Genomic DNA, 21,151 nt, shown 5'->3' with positions numbered 1-21,151 from the left:
CCAAACTGAACCGACTCGATCAACTCTATTTGAAGGACTTAGCAACTTTAGTACTGCTAGTTCTCTCTTTATCCAGGTTATAAGCAAACAAATCAATAAACTTTTAAATCAATAGAGAACTTCATGACACTTACAGGAATGACTTGACGTCCAGACCTCTGTGGCGAATCTGCTCCATCATGTGGTCCCAGCTCCCTGGATTTGACCGTGATCGGCCAGTCCCCGTCCCTCTATACCTGGAAGCTCCAGCCGGACTCCCCCGGACCCCCCGCGGGCCCCCACGGTGGCCCCCGCCGCCTGGGCCTGTGTGCAACTGACCCAGGCTCTGTGAGGTGACCGGAGGGTCATTGGGACCCGGAGGGGGCTGGTGGGTGAGGGGCTGTTGGAGGCTCTGCTGGCGGACAAGAGGCCGGGGACGTGCGACGGCCGACGACGGGATGTGCTCCAGAGTGGAGGCAGACGAGAGGGAAGCATCCCCGAAACTGAGCGGAAAGGTGGGAGCGGGAAGGAAGCAGATGGACACAAGAGGGCAGAGCTTAGAATTAGACACAGCATGGATTGAAAGGTGCAAAAAGAAAGCTCAACAAATGGGAGCATGTGATTGCTGATATGAAAAAAAAAGTAAGGGAAAAAGGGCAAAAACTTAGAAAATAGAAAAAGAACAGAAAAATTGCTGTTATGTGTAGTGCCTAGACTGAAGACTAAAGACGAATGCTTCAACGTTTGAGGTTAGGCTGCATAAAAGTGCATGTGTGTGTCAGTGGAAAAGCATGTAATGTAAACATTCAATTTTTTTTCCATTAAAATTGTGTCAAAACAAACCCCCTGCGAAATTGAACCCGAGTTAAACTGAAGTATCACTATCACTTAGCTGGAGCTTCCATCTGCAGCACTAAACTGTGGCTGGACGTTATCGCTCTCTCCAATTAGTTTTGACCTACTTCTACCTTCTTGACTTGATGACTTTTGCTTCCATCCGTCTTTCTCTAAGGTCCTTTTCCACTCCTCCCACTCCTCCTTTTTACCTTTGCGCTCCAAAACTCAGCAGTTCTTCATCTCTCCCCTGTTCATTCATCTTTTCCCCACCCTCGGCCCTCTCATCACTCCATCTCCCCGCCGCCTTCAATCACTGCTCCTTAATTCTGTTCTCTAATTATTGGTCTCTTTCTCTTATACTCGTGTAGTGCTGCTACTCTTCTTATACTCCCCTCAATCACAGCCATGCCTGATAACTGTAAGCCTGTGCTAAACAGCTCAGTTTGGAGCCAAAGCTCTGAGGGAGGATTTAGGACCTGGACATGAGCTGCGTTAGCGGAGCTCTTCGGTATTAACTCGGCCTTAACCCCGACGGAGCGGCAGAGGAAAAGCACCCAGAGGTGCTAAGCAAAGCTGCATCTAGTAAATGCAGGAGCTCTTATGTAAACAAGGACGCAAACACACACATTTGTATAATTCACCTGAGGGATTTTTCCTTGCTTTTTTTATTGGCATTTATTTATTTGCACCCAATAGTACAACTTTATTTGTAATACATGTGGAGGAATGTATCCACATGTATTATGTATTTATTGAATTCAGCTTGAATTAAATAATATTGCTAATAACATCATTTTTTTAAATTATTTTTAAGTTTTCAGGTTTAAATTATGATGTGCAACTAACTACTCCTTACATTTTTGCATATCATCCTTCAGTACAATTGACATAAACATCTGTAAACTAATCAACTCTGTGGACATTTCATGTTTACTGAGGAGCCTTCTACCATCAGACCATGCTTGAGACAATATGTAGAGAGCTAACATTTACAGTGATCTTTGAAAATCTGCTCATATTTTACAGTTATTTTGGTTTGATCAAGGGTCATAAGTAGCTATATTGGCATCAAGTAGCTCCAATAAGGCGAGAACCACAGCTGAGGGAAATGGGGTGTAATCTAAAGTCTTGACATAAAATTCAATGAATTCATGTCAGAATGATGCTTTGTTTATGGTTCATTTATAAATGCATCAAACACAAACAAGAAAAGTTACACAGGTTGGAGGTTCATAACCTGAGCATAAACTAATCTGTTTACAAATAGAAAACTGGGAGAAAACTGGGAGAAAAATGGCAACAGTGTATGGAATTGAAGTGCAAACTGATTAAATGGCAAATTACACATAATACAATATGATAAAATAAAATAAAATAGGATTTCTTGACCCCAAAAGAAAAGCAAAAACTGGTCGTGTTTTGCTTTTTTTATGTGGTTTGAAACAAAGTTTTATTTAAACACTGAGGCTGTTGCTGAAATGTCCAGTGTTTGACTGTAAGTGTTCAAACTGGTGCAGATGGCAAAGTTATGTGGAGCCACACACAAGCTGAAGAAGGTAATGGATAAATTAGACCTCAGTATTTTCAGTCTGAAAGCACCAAACAGTCACAGACTCTTATGACACATGTACCGTTCAGAAATATCTATTAATAAAAACACTGACCTTACATTTTTATGCATGCACTGATATAAACAGAGTATATAGTCTGACAAATACTGTTGAGAGGACTTCCTTCCTGTGACAGTAGATTAAACAAAATAATCTTCTATTTTAGATACTGTGCTTTTTAGATTATAAAAATGCTGTAACTATGGAGGTTTGTGTCAATGTTCCTTGTTGGTAGCATCAGGAAGACGATGGAGTCAGAACTGCACCTGCTGAGATCCAAATGATGCCCTCAGTAGAGGTGACACCACATTATGATGTTGGACCACACAGCTGGGCTCCTCTTGGCAGCAGCTCAAAGGGGCCAGTGATGATGGAACAAAGGTTTCCTACCTGAGTTTGAGACTCCGTTTTACTTTTCCAAGTCTTCTAAAGTTAGGACAGTTATTTACAAAACCCAGATCATCTGGAGAAAGTATTTTGAAGTTTAAATTCTGAGAACTAATGTATTTCTATATCATATTTGGCTCATTCCTTTGCTTGTGTGAAATTTAGGCTACAATAAAAGGAAAATGAACAGAACAAAACCTTAAATGTCTCAGCTAACTTATCAGAAGTTTCCAAAGCCATGATGTCATCATCTGAGTTTTTTCCTTTGAAGCGATAGTAATCATCCTGTATGAAAACTTGTGATTTTGGAAACATTAATAAATCTTACATATTCTCTCAATATTTTGCAATTTAGCAAATAGAAATAATTTTGGTAATTCTAACTGACTTAAAACAAGAGAAAAATTTAATTTGATTCAACTTCAGACAGCAAGAAAATATGTTTATGTGTCTTTTTATTGTATGTAAACTTCTGGTTTCAACTGTAAATGAAAGAGAGCGCGGTCATATTGTATTACAATTTAAGTATCAGCAAAAGGATAATCAGTAAAAGTTGTTAATCCACAATAAAAATAACATCTCTAACAGAAAGAATGTAAGAAAAGGCATAAAGTATAAAAAAGTAAAACCCAGTCTGATTGATAAAAATAAAGATTTGTTTGCTCAAGTTAATCACGAATATGTAATATTTAGAATAATTTAAGAACAATTTCTTATAAATGACATGCTTTACCAAAGAATAAGTGGTTTTCTTCAATCTTCTTCAGTGCCGCTGTGTTCAAATGTGAGAAACGCAAAAGTTAAAAATACCGCAACGACTAGAAAAAAAAATTATTACGGTACATCTGTATTTAAGTCCGCAAACCAAAACAAAGAAACGCTATGATCAAAATGAACGATAAATAAAAAGATCAGCTGACAAGTTTTACATTTTGAAATACTTATAGGTGCAAAAGTCATGTTATCTTAAGAGATATAATGAAAAATGAATAAATCTCTCTGGATTGATGGCGACATTAGGCCAGACATCTGGGAGCCAGTCACTGGGCTGATAAATTGCGCCGGTCTGTCCAGTGACACAAATCTGACACAGAATTTTTCTCATTTGGAAAATGTACTGGGAATAAAACAAGATACTTCTTTCCTTATAGAGATTTCCCGTGTCTATTCATCTATTTAGACGCCGTACGTTTTTGTCATCTTTTGAATAATATATGTGGCAACGCTTATTCAGAAGGCCTAAGCAATGAGCACTTTTGATCTGCTGAATCCCATTAGTGACTTAGAGGGTTATTTTCAAATTTCTTCTTGCTTGAAAGACAATTAAGATGACTATAAACCTTGAATGATTTTGTAATTATGGGAAATTGAGGAGGGTGAAAAAACAAGGAGACAGCAAGAAAAAAATCTTGACAGTGAAGAGTGAAGAGAGAGTGTAGGAGAGGCAGAGAGAGGAGAGGGAAATGCCCAAAAATAGATACCAATTCCAAGAGGAGAAATGGAAATACAGAAAAACCAAAAAAGGAGAACAGAACACAAAGTCAAGTGATGAGGGAAAAGGCATGTCACAGCTTCATTTATGAAATTCAAGTCAACATGCAGATATGTAACCTTACAGCTTGTTAAAAATGTACACACACAAAGTTAAAACAAGATACAAAATCAATTAAGTTCACTTATACAGGTTGAGAGCTTTGTTATTATCTATGCAAAAGAGTCAAGCGGAGACATGCAACTCCCAGAAATTCAGAAACAATTGCTTGGCATTTCTTTCACAGAATGAGAAAGCTAACCGCATAATTGGTGAGCGATGTTCGTGTGAGGCTTGTTTTTCTTTTACATCTGTGTGTCTCGATTGTTGAACAGACGCGTTATGCAGCTACAAATGATTTAATCATTATGTGTGGAGTGTCTTCAGTCCAGTAAAGGGGGAAATAATAATTCTAAAGTCAGTTTCTAATCTGTCTATTCAACCAAGGAGACAGAGTATTATAATGAAGAGCTGCATGATAACAACTGGAGGAGAGGTTTACATGTGGAGCTTCTGCAGTGAACTCTGCTGCACCTGTTTGTCATACACTTTATTTTGCTCTGCTTTACAGAGCAGGATATTTACATAAAGACTGATTATCGAGCTATTCATGCAGTAAATGTGTGACGGTATTCATACCACACTGTCACAGTAAGTGCAGGCATAGCTGTTCGGTCCATGCAATCAGAAAGGATTTTCACTCCCATCCAGAAGAGGACATGCATATATGTTTTTGTGCTTTCACTTACTGGCCATAAAACAAGTCTAGGGAAGGCTTCACCTGCTTTTTAAACTCCTACTAGAAACGTTTAATGCTTTTAATATTGTGTTTGTTAAAGAAATGTAAAAACAAAAAAAGAAAAGGGTCGATTAAGATTAAACGTTGAAATCTCTCATCCCTTGGGATGTCAGAAATAGACTTTTCCAAATATAACATGCATAAAGCATTGATTACAAGTACACTGTTTTTATTTAGAAGATTACTGCTGTGGTTTCTGGTGCTAATTCTAGCTGCAATAGTACCACCATGTATGAGGCAATGTCAGCTCAGGCTCTCACCACAGTAAAGGCCCAAAACTGACACAGATGATAATGTACATAAATCAAAGGCATGTTGATACAAGCTAAAACAAACATATCCAGTGTTTCTAGGGTATGCTTCTAGAGAATATCAACTTTACCAAAGCCTACATTGAAAAAGGAATGAAGTGTTACATCATGACCGTTACAATGCGTCGTAGTTAAAATGCAAATTCTCACTTTGGTCTGATAAACACAGTGAGAGCTCAGGTGACCACAAATGAACAGACATTCAGTTTCTCAAACCTTCAAGTAGTATTTATTTTATTTGACAACCTTGATGCTCTATGTTTCAATCTGGAGATCAGTCAGCTTTTAAGCAAGCCGACTTCTCGCGTAAACGTAGCTTTACCTCAGTCTTTGAGAGCACATGCAGGTGTTCCACTCATGCTACTTTTGCAAACTCACGTTTGTGATATCCAAACCATGCTCCTGTTGTGCCCACTGTAGCCCCTCATGCGTGCCCCGTGTCACCATGCGCCACTCACTTGCTAAACCGCAGGGCTCCGGCATGCATGTGGCTCTGGACGGTCTGCCAGCGCCCGGCCTTGCTGCCCCCCGTCACCATGCTCCGAATGCTGTCGCTGCGACTTGGCCCTGCTCCTGTACTGGAGCAAGCGCCACCCCCGCCGTCACTGGCCCCTGGTGAGGGTCCAGCTCCGCCCTGCCCACCCTTATCCACGGCCCCACTGGAAGATACGATGCGGGACCACGGACAAACAGACACGGTTGGACGAGAAGAAAGGATCAAGAGAGGATTGACGAGAGACAGACGCACAAACGTACAAGGCCGGAGAGTAAAAGAGTTTTCAGTCAAGTTAGTCGAAGTGGTAAGGGTAAATTTCATGTGACTCAAATTGTATCTTTTAGTTCTGGTAAAAAGGTAGGTAAATCTTCTTTCAGTGTCAATGTCTTATGTAGCAGGACTTTATAAAAATTACCAGCTTCTTCCTGGATCTTAAAATCCGGCAAACACAACCACAGTCGACTCAAAACATGTTCCACCTAACAAAAACGAACCCAAAGTACAAAAATGGAGTCTAAAAACCTAAAACAAACCTCGGGATCATTTTGCAGCAATGACCTGAAGCAATCAACTTTTTTTAATTAATTTTTTTAAAATCTCAGTCAGTCATAGTTAGAAAATTTTTGGTCCACAGTTTATCGTTGGTTTGCTTTATTCATTTTGACATGTAGATGATTTTCATCTCCTGTAGCAGCCTGTAGTCTTGCTGCTGTTTCTGGAATCATAATGCTGAAGTGTGACCCAGTTTTGTGGTCAAGCATGAGCTGTTAGACAGATGGCTTCACATTTTACTCTGAATTACTCTAGGAAACTGAGGTGTTACTTAGAGACAAAACTGTTACTTAGTTGCACAATGTTAGAAACGACTTCTTGTACTTTCTTCCTATAGTTTTTCAAAACCATAAAACCATACAGTTTTGTTTTTTTTTTTTGCACAAACTGTACCATAAATATTGACTATGCTAACTGAGATCTGTAGAATATTGGATATAACTTAAAACTTGTAATAGTTTTCCAAACAATTTGTGGTCTAAACCTTGGTGAATATCTGGTCACTATAAGGTCGCGAATTTGCAATTTTTTCTATGATCATATTTTAACTCCAATTTGTTCATATCATTCTCAGATTTAAGGGCAGAAGCAGTAATTTTATAAAGATCTATCTTCATGTGACGATTTTTCTAAAATTTTCAGATCGTCACATGATTTTTATTATTAGAAAAAGATAGTCTGTGTAAAAATAAACAGTAGTTTTCAAATAAGTTCATTCATAAAGAAAAACACCCCAAACTATCCAAACTAAGAATAGGCAAGCAACAACCCCTTAACGCTCTACTTAGGTCTTGTAAAATAACCAATAGCACAGTTTAATTGTTTTTAAGTGGTTGCATTTACTTGATTTTAAGATGATTTTGGTGTCTCAAATGTAGAAAATTAAAACTGAAAGCAGGTGTACTTACTTTTTTTTACCATCACTTTACTTTAAAAACTAGAAGCATTACAAAAAGTAGTTGATATTTAATTTTCTGTAAAAGATTATAAACAGAAAGTAAGTTTTAGTAAATTTTTCCGCAGAGACTCTTCCGTGGGGACATATGGGGAAACTTTTGATTTTCCAAGCTCCACAGTTCTCTGGGATTTACTCACAAATAAAGAGAAATGGGCCAATTTCACCACGCAAAGCTAAGGCGATGATTGACCTGCTGGCCGGTTGAAGTGGGCAGCACGGCTTCGTAATTATGCCGATGCATCATTCTGGGGTTTTAAGGCTGCAGATGCAGGTGATGAGAGCACATGGCACTAATATCTGCAATCTCACACACCTGCAACGCTTTAATCTAATGTTTACCACCAAAGACTCCCTGTAAGAAAAGAATAAATATTACTCAGCATGCTACAAATCCACACCTGCTGACCTGGACGGAGAGCCACAGAGACGAGTACAGACTGAACGCTGACTTTAGTACGGGACCTTTGGAGTAAAAACAAACCACACGACAACAGCTGCACAACAGGAGGGTGTCTCTAACAACATTTAAACAATAAGTATTTTACTTAGTGAACAGGTACATTTGGTTAGCACATTTAAAGTTATCTTGAAGAAGATCTCCAGTAATTTTTCTTGCCTTCCAATTGACCTCTAAGTTGTATATTTGTTCTGCAAAAACAAAAATAAACGTGCTGCAGCAATTTAACATGTGGGATAATGGATCACTTCAGAAATGACACTGTCACCAGTTAATAAATGCCAATCAAAACTAAGCACTCACATTGATAGCCTAATGCAACGCCGTCATAACAAAGGCTGCAATCACCACTCCTCGCTGAGTTTACAATATTTTCGGCATCAGTGCACAGACGGAGTAATTGATCACCTGGAGGTTTTGAAAGAGTCAAGTGAGTTGTAATTAGAGAGGATAAGAACGAGCGGGTTCACCTGATGCCTCGGCGATCGTGTGAGATGCATCTAAATGATGGAGTGGAGGCTGATACGTAGCAGACGTTTTAACCATCCAAACACTTAATTGCTCTGCTGTTTACAAAGGAGGCACTATTTTTGGAACAGAGCTCAGTTCAGACTAGACTCAGGAGGGCTATCGGGAAGCCTTGCAGCATTTAGAGTACTACGAGCTAAAGTGGGAGTACTTACAGCAAGCAGAAAACACAGAGCGAGGGGAGGAAGAGGTGAGACGGGAAAACATAAAGACCTCACACGTACAAACACAGAGAAATAAAAAGAAACTGTGAAAAGCAAAATTAAAGAACAGCTTAAAGAACAGATGGATATTTCAAGAAACGTGCACATTTGTTTTCTGGTGGAGAGCCAGAATATAAGATTGATTGTAGAACTTTGGCCAGCTGCTTGGTATAACTTGGCATGAAGACTGGCAACGTACCAGGAGAGCTGCTCAGAGGGAACAAAATCCTTCTGCCAAAACTTCCTACAATTACTAGTTTTTGTGTTCAGCTTGAAAACAAAAACAAGCAAAAACACTTGAAATCTGCACAAATGCTGCTTGGCTAGATTAAAAATATTGAAATTATGCAGAGGTTCTCGAAAGTGTACACACTCTGGTTAAAATGGCAAATAATATGATAAATTCTTTCAAAATTTGTATCACGTTGTGTGATATTTATCTTGCATAATTCAATTGAATAATAAAATGTTTAGCAAAAAGAAACAAGTACTGGTAACCTGGATTATGTGAGTGTTCACATAAAAAGTAACTTTACTGAAATACTTTTTGATTCGGCCTTTAGAGTTGAGTTCAAACCTATTAAACCTGAAGTAAAGTTTGTGTCTCCCAGGACGCATTATTTGTATCTCATGTCACAGTCAATCCGGACACAGAACAGTGAAAAAAATCTATCAAACAATACTGATGTTAAACGAAAGAGAAGACTGAAACTGGTCAGGAAAGCTGCTAAGAGGTCAGCACTTAAGGAGCTTTATGAACTTTACAAGTTCTGGGTCTGTTCTACACATGACACCAATCTCCTGTATTCTTTAAGCCAGGACTCAGAAGTAGGTTTGGAAGACAGAAAGTATAAAATCTCCCTAATCCTCATAGAACAATTTGCTACAGTCTGATAAAATGACACAGAAATATTTGAGTTGAAAAATGTATGCTTGGGGGAAAAACAACAAAAATACCATTTATGTTGACTCAAAAAAACATTGTAATCACAGTGAGACGTGGCAGCATCATGCAGTGTGTTTTGTTTTGTTTGTTTTTTAGTTTGAACTGATTTAACCTTTTTATATCATAAGATCTCTGAACTTTAACAGCGGTGTGTACACTTTTGAGAGTCACTGCTTAAAATGTTTAAAACAGTTGAAGGAGCTCCAAGTGAATAACAACAATTTTATTTTGGTGGTGTAATTTCCCAGAAACTACTGGGTTTAGTTCTTGGGGCTGCCATAATTCAAACACCTGGAAGGCTCAGAAAAGCTAATTTGTTTCCAGTTTTCATGCTAAAGTCCTGTAATTTGTTTGCCGTAGCTTCATATTTAATCAAAAACATTTCGTAGAAGACAAACATTAATTTTCAGATCTAACTTTCCTCCAGAAAACCAATAAGTACACGTCTGCAAATGTCAAGCTCTTTGTTTAATCTGACCCAAAACAATTTTTTTTTAAAAGACAGTCAACCCTCAGTGGAGAATCTAATTGCTTATAATTATTATAATTGAGCAGCTACGGTGTTTTGAGATGAAATTAATTGACCCGTTGAATAAAATATGAGAAAAACGTAAAGCAGTAAAATCTGTTCTGAGGGTTATCTGTCTCCATGATATCTCTCCATGGGTTGCAGGTGAAAGCCAGAGAAGGTCTGGTGAGGCTCACAGGGCTGTAAGCAATGGGACTGTCAAGCGTTTTCATTTGCAGGGCATGTCTGCTTTTCTGAAGCTAAATAAGACGTTACTGTAACAATCCATTGTCAGTGAATATGCATTTTATAGAAAATGTTTCTCTGCCAAAGCCTGAATCGGTGATTCTTGAATGAATTGAATTGGAAATTTCTTAGGTGTCAAAGGAAGAACATATTTTGCATTTTATGTTATTCATAATTTCAGTTTTATTGTGGATTTCTGGGTTTATGTATAGGATCGATGAATTATGTTGGCTACTTTTGCACCACCTTCTAATACAAATGCCATTTAAACAAATGGTTGTATGTCTGACAGTGTTTGAGCAGTCCTCAGAATCACAGCAATATTAAGGGATGGAGCTGCACATCTCTATCAGGTGCTGCATGGCCAGCAGTGCATACTAAACACCACTGCATGCCCAAATGTAGAAACATGAGGATTATCAAGGATGAGAGGAGACTGCTGTTAAAAGACAAATGGCCAGGCAGTGTTACAAAATGAGTTTTTTTTCTTTTCTTTTTACTCCTCTGCGGGATATTACAGTGACCTTTTAAATGTTCAGAATGATAAATTGGCCATCGTTTGAATTAGATTTGAAGAAAATTTGGGTATTTTGTCAGGCAAGAGCAGCAAAACACTTGAATAAAATAACTCTTTTACTATTGCAGCCCCTGTTGATGACAGCCCTGCCCAGACTGAGGGGGTCCCTTACCAGCCACGACCGGGACTCACTTGGGAGTGAGGCGAGGGTCTCCGTAGGGAGCGTAGGGAGACATATTTAGGAGGAACTCCTTGGGCGGGTAGGAGCTCCACCTCTGCTGCACGTTGCTGCTGTCATTGTTATTCCAAAAGTCTCTGTCTAGATCACTGCAGCCAGAGAGAGATGGCAAAAGGTTAGACATCTGAGAACGTCAAACAGTGACAGGCAGCTATAAGGAAAGAAAACATCCACCGATGAGTGAAGTGTCTAAAAAAAAAAAAAAAAAACGCCAGCATGGAGAGAAAGGATGTGATAAACAGGGAAAAGTAAATAATAATAGTATGAAGTAATAATAACAAACTGGACTTGATGTTAAATATAGTGACAGAATGGGCTGGAGCGAGGATGAGGATAGCAGGACTGTAATAGAACATCAGAAATAGAAAAATACAGGCCAGAATAAAACCAGATGGTAAAAATGAAATTATAACAATAGTCACTTACAAGTAATAATATGATGCTTTTCTAAAAATACAAATAAAAAATCTGTAATATAATTACACTTTAGACATTAAAGGTTAGAATTCGAATTATCTTCATAAAAATCACACTTATTACGAAACAGACTTATAAAATTTTGAAACAGCAACTAAAAAAAACAAACTGTGTGGCTAATCTAATTTGTTGTATACAACGAACCTTAACACCCATAGTTGTTACTCATACATGTTTTTAAAAGATCCCTTTACAGTACTTTTGAAACCAACCCTAACCTACTCACAGAGAAAGATCCTATTATTATAAATTAGCTGCCTTTAAGCTCCACTTGCTTGTTTTAATGCAACCGTCCCTCAGCAGCATGAAGTGTGGCTGTGTGTCTTGCTTAAGGACATTTTGACACACAGAGCCAACAGTCTCCCAATTAATGGATGGCTACTGTATTACTAATTTACAGCTCCCTATTAAACAACTGAAAATGATGAGAAATGGCAATAAAAGCCATTTGATCATGAATCAGTGATGAGTATTATTGCTTTAATTGAGGAGAACGTCAAAAATTTCAGAGAAATAAAAGACAAAGGACGTCAGTTTTCAGCAGTCTCAACTGTAATAACATTAATATTATGAAAATATTACATTTTTAAAATCACAACAATTTATCTTCTCGGATATCAGATGTTCCCAATAAATTGCGCTAACGATTATTTTTCAATGTGCACCACATTCATGCTTTGTGTTTCTGTTTGCTTAGTGGTAACAGTGTTGATGGGAGTAACTCTTATATCTTTGGAGATATCTCTCCTGGTTTTGAGTTTGTGGCTTGCCAATACCTTCCAATCATAAGCAAAACACTTACTCTATGATTGACTCTTTTTTAATTGGACTGGATGTTAGGAATTTGAAGAAAAAAACAAGACATATTGACCATTTAACAGATTATTGACTTATCACAGAGGCCCCTCATCAATGTGTTAGAGATTCGTACAACAAAAGCCTGGCAGTCCCTCCTCATGGTTGTCACCAGCTTGGTTAAACGCTCCTGTGGGATAGATTCTTTCTCAACCAGCATTTGTTGCATGTGCTTATGTTCGCCATTCTGGCTTGAGCAGAACGCCAAAGCTGATCCCACGACTGCTTAATGTGGTCGAGGTCTGGACCACAAGCCGTTCTTCCTCTCTACCTCCAAATTCTGGAGCACTGACATATTGAAGAACATTACAGTCGCAAGAAGTGGGGATACAAGATTGTCACTGGTTTTTTTTTGGAAGCTTGTCTCAATTTCTCCCTGCATTAGAATTGAATTCAATGATGACAGGCCTTTTTTTCAGTTTGGGAATCGTTTCCCCATGCCATCCCACTTATTTCACTAAAAGCTGTTTGGCATTGATGGAGAGCATTTGGCAAATTTTTCTGTGCAGCTCAACCCACAAATGCATTTCCCATCCAGATGTGGCACTATTTGAAGGGGAAATAAACTGGCTTTCCAGTGGTATAAACTTCACTGCCAAGAAATGTTATAAAACAAACAAAAAAAACAAAAACAAAATATTTCATTCCTTTTTGTGCTAAGTTGAATTGACCACTCAGAGAGATCTCCACATGCTAGAGGCGACACGCAATTTAAAAGATATGTTAAAGATGCATGAGCTCTGCAGCAACAACAGGGGAAGTTTATTCAAAAGTCATATTGTTACAGGAGAATTAAGCCGTAGTTTTGTTTAGAAAATGTTTTCCATGACCCCCACTGACCACTGTTCTGCAGACAACTTGAAAAACTCATTTCTCTACACTTTGTACCTTAAGATTTTTTTTTTAAATTGATCGTCCTTGAAAATGTATTCCTACTTAAACAGTGTCATCTTATGGCTGCCCTTCAGTACCATCCAGGGAGCAATCACATTACATATACACTATTACTATACATTAGCTCTGCAATCAGAAATTGGCTGTGAAAATCTGAAACTATCACCACATCATGGGTCATTTCCATGCGTCCACATCTACTCCCTCTCTGACACCTACTTGATGGCTTTATTTTCTCCTCGACCTCTCACGGAATCTGGAGAGCTGGCAGCCTCCATTCCCGGTTTATTTCTCTTCCCCTGAAAAGACATTAAGCAGAGACACAGAGATGGAGAGGGACAAGAGAGAGACAGACCGTAGAGACATGCTGCGCATGATTTGTACGACTGCATTTTTTTTGCAAGTGAAGTGTTCATTATGTAGGCTTTAGGACGGCATCAGATTCCATCAAGTGTGGTGCAAAATGATAAATGAGAGAAGAGTAATAGATCTGGTTGGATGCCAGGTTGGCGGCATGCTTCAGAGGATCAAGGTGACGAGAGACCACTTTACTCTAAAGAGATGCAAAAACACACTCTGAGATGAATGAAACATGCACAAACATATCTTTACAGAGATGAAACAAAAATGCTGTCCAATCCGTCTGTAAATCAGACACACATAAGTTAGTCAATATTTAAATCAGTGGGATATGATCATAAAACCCTACGAGGTGAGAAATCCTAAGGGTAAGGTTGGTCAGAGGTGTGAACTTGAGTCGAAGTTTGAAGTCGTAAATTTAATAAGTTTTAGACACACCTTGACAAATTCACAAAAAAAAGAAAAAAGAAAATACATGACATGACTTGAACCTATTGACTTGAAAAGATTTGTGCTCTCAAACCACGCAGAGAGTGTTTCAATCGAAAGGTGAAAAGACCTCAACCTTCTTTTGACTTGCAAAACAATGACTTTGTCCCACTTCTCATGTTAACTGTGCTACATTTAGTGGTTTCTTCTTAGGAATCATATGCAAAAAATAGTAACATTCACTTCAAATCATTTGGCCTTTGTAAATATTAATAAGAGTAAGCAAAATTACAAACATTGTGAGACACCGAAACATCATGCTGGACGCTTGGTACCGTGGTATCAGTTTGTGGAAACAGATCATTATGAGTAAAGCTCTCCCTGCTTTTAAATCCTTATATTAGGTTTACATTTTACCCTAAAAGTCTTAAAATAAAATCTAACATTGCAAAAAATGGTTTTAAAAAAATTGGAAACCGTTTTTAGGGCTAAAGGCTCTTTTTGCGACTTACTGGATTTTGCTTTCAATGCTACTTTCAGTCACTGACCTGCATATTTTATTGAACTCCATGTTCACTGAACTCTTAAGGGCTAAAACACAAAGCTTTTTATTACTGAGTTACTTAGGCCTTTTGTACTCAGAGTATCGACAGTAATTAGAGAAAGAGAGAGAAATGTATTATGTAGTTTTTGTGTATAATATGTTGTTACAGTAAAATAGAAGGAAGCAACCTTCTGAAACTGAACCTCACGAGGGACGTCTGCTACATCTGTTGCTGTAATTAAACCTTTTCCTCATCAACTTGAAGTTTAAATTACATACGACACTTTTGACATCATTTTACGTCTATATTCTACAAATACTCTATGATGCATGTCTGATGATTTAAATTTAAAGGAGTGATTTGGTAAAATGACACAACAGCAAACATTATCCTGGACTGTTAACAACAAAAGGTGCATTTATGAGGGAGTCTTATGAGAGTTAGAGACATGATATCTGTATTCAGATTAAAGAAGTTAGGCATGATTGTAAGTATGAGGGAAGTTGTTGAATAATTTTCCGCCATGTGAAAGAAATACATTATTAAAATGAATCCCACATGAGCCATCTCAAAGTGTTTCAACATTTAACTTAAAAATGGTACAATAAGATTTAAAATGCATCTTTCTGGCATTTGTACGTCATTTCAAAGTACTGATTACCATCCATTCAGGGTCAAACAGATGTTAATTGCTTACAAACTACTAAACAGAGCTTAATAGAGGTCCGTGGGATAAAGAAATTTACAGATTGTCTGAAGAAATGCTTCCAAAGATCTGTCCCACTTTGAAGTCTTCTCTGCTAATATCATTAACATCAGTACTATCATTCTGGAAAAAAGCAAGACTGTGCCACTGTGTAAAAAATATGTATATATTTTATTATTTTTGTTTTTTTGGCCTGTGTTTTGTGAGGGTTTTACACAGAGCAGCCAGAAAGATGCTGAATGGATTCCAAAAAAATATTCTTAATTTATTACAAAAGTTCAAAACTGATGAATTGGGCCCAAAACATAATAAACTACAACTCAGGTAGTAACACAAAAAACTCAAGCACAAAACTGACCTAACAAACAAGACATGAGGGGAACTTAAATAGTGGCTGATCAGATCACTGCTGACACACCAAACCTGTTGAATTGAATTCTGCTAAATTAAAACCTGATGTTTGTCTTCGCATAACTGCTCCATTTTGATAAAGTAAAATGTCAACTCAAGCAAAGTAAGCTCATTTTTAAATCGAGTCAGGCCAATCAAATATACAAAAATGATGGCAAAAATAAACACAACTCCGTATGAAGCTGGTTAGTTACTGTTGTTCTAAGTAAGAAGCAACTGATAAAAATCTTGGCCAGCAGCACAAATGGAAGCAAAAGTAGGAGTTGGCTTTAAAGGTGAAGAACTGAAGAAAGGTTCCTGCTGTCTAATGTTTCTGGGAAACTATTTGATCCATTTCTGCATTTCTATGGGACCCCGTAACACAAGGCTTTCAAAACGTGGAACAAATTGTGTTATTAAATCTTGATAGTCCAGACGGAGAGGTGTAGATGGTGGGAGCAAATTAAGTCTTTAAACTCTATTGAAAGTCCTTTTTTTAACACTGATATTTCTTATACAGTATATCTGCAGCTTTATAAAGAAATTCTATATAATATAATATTCAGGGCATTATTCAGAGTTGATTTTACCCATTATAAAGGGAATTATGGGCTCAGTTCTTCAATCAAAATTAGCATTCATAACTAATTTCCTGCAGTCACCATCTGATAGAGATTTTTTGGTATTATCATTTTGTTGTTACTTTCAGGTTAAAGTGTTCTCTTGTTTAAACTGTATGTGTGAACTGACCTGGAAGTCACRGCTGCCTGTTATCTTCATGTGAAACAGTTTGACCGAGATTTGARCCGGGCTCAGATCAGGGGCCAGATGTTAAATTGGTTTACGACCTTTGCTTTGTTTAGGTAAAATGTTTTACGACCTTTGCTGTTTTTCCTCTGCTGTCTATCTTGCCTATCCTCCCTCTTTGAAGTTTGAGAATAAAAGACAAGCTGTATCCAAAGAGAAGCAGAACGCTCTGTGAACAGCTCTGAGAAGCAGTTGACAGAGTCTTCTCCTTTTGCTTGCAGAAGTTTAGTCATAAATTCATATACGTTGTCTGTGGTTCTTTTATGTAGGTTCTAGGAAAATACCTATCACCATCTATTCCCATATGATCGCTTTGTTCTGTTTTTAGTCAATGTTTGTTTTCTTCATCTTAGATACTGATCAATTTCTTAATCTGATAACAAGCCATGACATTGTCTTGTCATGTAAGCATTTAAGGTTTTCATGCTCATTGTTATTTTGTTTCTAAGTGATCAGAGTGGATGATATGAACCCCCTAAACAAAAGTACAATCTGACCAGAATGATTAATATTTATGCATCATCTACCACTTACTGCTTTAGAAGAGAGAACATCAATTGTGACCATTTCAAAAAGCAGCACAACTGAAAGAAGATCATGTTAAAAAAATTGTTCAGCGGTAGAAATGTCTTCTTTGCTGTCCTATAGAGGATTAATAAGAAGTGAGAGTATGTCTAAAAAGATGGCATTAAACAGTTTATATATCATCTTAACTTTTTTGAGATGGACTTTGAATAAAACATTCTATCTAGCACTTGGTCTGACAACTTAATTTTATCTCTAGTGTTTTACTCTTTAATAACAATAATTTCGAGGGGTAGGTAACTCAAATCATGGCTCAAGATTGAATATTAGTTCTTTATTATGCTTTATGCCATTTTGACCTCAGAAACACTATTCTACTGTATCTGGAAGTTGTTGTTTTTTTTTTTTATCTATGTAGTACCATAAATAAATGATATAGTAGTGAGTGACATAGTGGGCACCTTCACTTAAATGAAGCCTTTGATGTAGGAAGTCTTTAAGTTTTAATATTTCAATAAAAACAATGTAAAAGGCACACACGTATTACAGCTCCTAAAATAAGCATTACAACGTACTAGTCTTTTCTGGAAATCTGTGAAGTAGTGGCTGGTGACTAATAAAACAATACAATTTAGATAGGGCCTGTTGTATATTCTCCAAAACTTACTTTGTCTCTCGTTTAATTATCTTTTCATTTATGCTCATGTAAATTTAGCAATCATGTTAACTTGTTTAATTTTTTATTTTTATTTTACACTCTCAGCTTAAGGATCGGAATGATATTACTCTCCATTAAGTCAGGAAAATATGAATTATAAACTGAAGTAGATTGTTCCTTAAAAATATTTAAAAAGGTTAATTATGTATTATTCCATATGCTTTAGTGTTGTTTTTATTTATCTCTTTTTTCCAAAATGTATTCAACAATGGCTTTTCAGTAGAATTTGCATTGAGACAGACATTTAGAAGCTTGCTGCAGGTGTGGTTTACATGCTGTGTATTTTACTACGACACTGAAGAGGCGAGCCACAGACTTGATCTTGGCGCTGCACTTGTCAGAAGATATTTATAACAGCTATTGCGTTATACGGTTTGCTCCTGGTGAAAATGATGCTGATATTCAGTGACCTGGTTGTACTGATGCATTTGTGGTGTTATGCTCTGCAGTCCTTTTCTGTATAAAAGGCCCTTGGTTACTTTTTTTTTCCTGATTGGTTACTTTAAGGTCTAATTATGGAAAACGTGGGGGAAAAAAATCCTAAATAATCTTTAATTTTTAAAATCGTAAATCACGAATAGATATGAATTTGACTTTTGTCCTAAATCTGTTCCTGTTTGTCCTAATCTAGTTTCTCTAGTTCATGTTTTCAGGGCACATTTTATATTCACACCTGCTTGCAGGTCACTTCACAGCTGACCTTCACAGCACATCTTTGGATTGTTAGGAGCTCCCCAGAGAGCAGTACACACATATGAAGACATCATGCCATTTTAAAAGTCCCAGGCAAGCAGCAGCTTCACACAGAGGACCGGGGATAGTGCTAACCATCAAGACCCTGTACTGCCACGAAACCCTGAAAGGAGGTCAGTCTGACGTCAGGCCCTGCTCAGCTGAATGAAACTGTGTGCCATGAATTATATATGAAAGCGAATAGAGTCTCTGAAGAGCAGCTGTCTCAAAGTTTCCAATGAAATGTAAGTATACATTGCAGCTTTCCAAAACAAAAGCACATGAAGAACAACGTACAAAAGGTTTTGAGTTAGGTAGAAAAACACAGAATAATCCAGTTAAAGTTTGACCAACACCGACATTCTCAATCTAATCAAGGCTTCTTAAAAGTCTCGCTTTAAGGAAGCAGGTGTGATCAAAAATAGTTGTAAACCTAAGTTTTAATAATTCAATGATATGAATATTTATGATTATCTGAATAACCTAAAAAAATAAATAAATAATAACACCGATTATAGAACAATTTCATCATATTTAGATTTATTTCTTTTTTTTAAATCAATCAATATGTTCTGTTTTGCTGTTTTGGCTCTCTTTTAAAATGCCAGTTTTACTTTTTAACATGACAGGCTTGGTACAGACATTACTCACTATTTCTGAACTGACAGGTGAACTAAGTATTTGTGTTGAAAAAAAGTGAATGTCAAGCTGCCTGGAGCCTTTAAGCTTTCAGACACGACAAATAAAATGCTTATCTTACTACAGCTTTCAGAGTCCTGCAGACAGATAAACTAGAATATAAAAATAGGCTATCTATCTCTAATGCATACAAAATAAACTCTATTATTTATCAAGCCACATCTCATATGCCATGCACAGTGGCACAAACGCTGTCAATAGACGGCAAAGCCAGGGGGCCTAACCTGATATGTACCTTTCACATCCAGCTGTTACACTGTAAACTCGCAGGATAATATCGGATTCAGGAAATGAGAGACACATTTCTAACAGTCGAGAATGTACTATCAACTCGAGCTCATCTACCATTAAAGAGAATGATAAAATCGTCAGGTGAGAGAGAAAGGGCGGCGAAGGTACAACGTCGAGAGTGTGTGGGAGGATGTGAGAAACACAGGGGATGATCTGGAGGATGGGGAGAAACAGGAGCGACTGAGTGAGACGACCAAGCAGGGAGGCATGTGAAAAACAGAAAGAGACAAGATTGAGGGAGCTTGAAAAAGAATGTAGAATAATGAAGCTGTGCGGAGGATGATAAAGATGCAGCATGAGATGAATTGGACAGACTGTGATTTGCTCTTCAGCTCTTTTAAGTCGTGCTGTCATGGTGTTTGTTACACACTTGGATGTTCGACACCTTTTCTTCCTGCTCGTCTGTAAGCCTTTATGGCAGTTCCTGCTTCTGTCCCACATCTCCTCCTGCTCTCCACCCCTCATTTTCTCCCACAAAACATCCCGTGGCAAGAAGCCAGACAGCCGCACAGCTACAAATAAACTAATTTATACCTCTGACAGATTTAGGTATGAAGAAATATTTTAATTTCCCAACATTCTTTTTTGACTGGAAGTCAAATTATCATTTTGGAATGGCCCAGCCAAACTCGACTTGAATTTGATGGAGAATCTATGGAAGAGTTAAGTTTGAGGTGATGACAAGGAGTCCTTCCAAACTCACCGACTTGGAGCTCAAAATATACAGAGTGGAAAGATTACTGACCAGCTTGATTACTGTAACAAATATGTCTCCTTTGCAGACGGAGAAAAGTATAAATAGATTCAACATATCAAAAACAAATACTTTTTTATTCGCACTTTAACATTTCTTAAGCAGATATTGAGAGAGTGTGCACTGCATCTCAGACCCATCAAGTGCTCCACATTTATATAAAAAAAACTAAGTAAACCCTCAATGCTGCAAGTTCTTGAAGTACTTTCATAGATTAAAACTCAAAATGTTCTTCAAAGTAAAAAAAAAAAAAAAAACGTATACTGTAAGTTCAAGAAAATTACTTTGCTTCATAAGATCATCAGCGAAAGCAATAATGAATCCATGACAAAAAGTATTATAAACGTCTGGACGTGAATAACTGATAAGTCTGATTCAGAACGGCTCTGCACTTTCAAAAGATGTCACACACTTATTTTCTGGAAATTATTTGATCCATAATGTCATCTCAAAAACAGGATGTGATGTGAAAACACAAGTTCAGTTTGTAAACTACTGTCTAACCATAAGCTTGAAATACATTGCAAAATTCAGAATTTTTGTAGGGGGGAGGTGAGAGGAAGCTTATTATGGGACTTTCTCCTGTTTTTCTCCCATGGTTAAATTGGATCAGCTGGAGGGTCCCTGATAATCAACATGCCTGCATGCGCACTGCGCCACAGGTGAGGAGGTATTGTGCTGCTACTGACTGATCTGTGCATGTTGAAGCGATAATTGGTTTTATGAGCTCACAGTGTTGGGGGAAAAAAAAAAAACTACCTAGGCTGGATGCAGTTGGAGGAATTTTTGCATCCACAATTGTGTTTTTATCTCTGATTATTTATTTTTTTGTTATTGTGCATTAAAAAACTAAAAAAAAGGGGGGT

The 21,151-nt window shown here is 37.5% G+C and overlaps 1 protein-coding gene across 5 annotated transcripts in view; it reads right to left on the bottom strand.

Annotated features, from left to right (window-relative positions):
• The window catches only part of syt7b (synaptotagmin VIIb), a 102,012-nt gene that overhangs the window by 34,165 nt on the left and 46,696 nt on the right, over nucleotides 1–21,151 (bottom strand). For 3 of the 5 annotated variants that reach the window (XR_001776466.1, XM_017304019.1, XM_017304020.1), the window contains exons 3-6: nucleotides 13,549–13,628; nucleotides 11,058–11,192; nucleotides 5,913–6,113; nucleotides 135–482 (exon numbers count right to left, since the gene is read on the bottom strand). Coding sequence is in view for 4 of the 5 variants with exons in the window: in XM_017304019.1 (XP_017159508.1) it covers nucleotides 135–482; nucleotides 5,913–6,113; nucleotides 11,058–11,192; nucleotides 13,549–13,628 (764 nt within the window). In the remaining variant the exon portion in view is untranslated. The remainder of the gene's footprint in view (nucleotides 1–134; nucleotides 483–5,912; nucleotides 6,114–11,057; nucleotides 11,193–13,548; nucleotides 13,629–21,151) is intronic. The other 2 variants (XM_017304021.1, XM_017304022.1) reach the window with 1 other exon arrangement.

The sequence above is a fragment of the Poecilia reticulata genome, linkage group LG3 (assembly GCF_000633615.1).
Source record: "Poecilia reticulata strain Guanapo linkage group LG3, Guppy_female_1.0+MT, whole genome shotgun sequence".
NCBI lineage: Eukaryota > Metazoa > Chordata > Actinopteri > Cyprinodontiformes > Poeciliidae > Poecilia > Poecilia reticulata.
The sequence above is the reverse complement of the archived record's forward strand: the minus strand, read 5'-3'. Positions and strand labels throughout refer to the sequence as shown.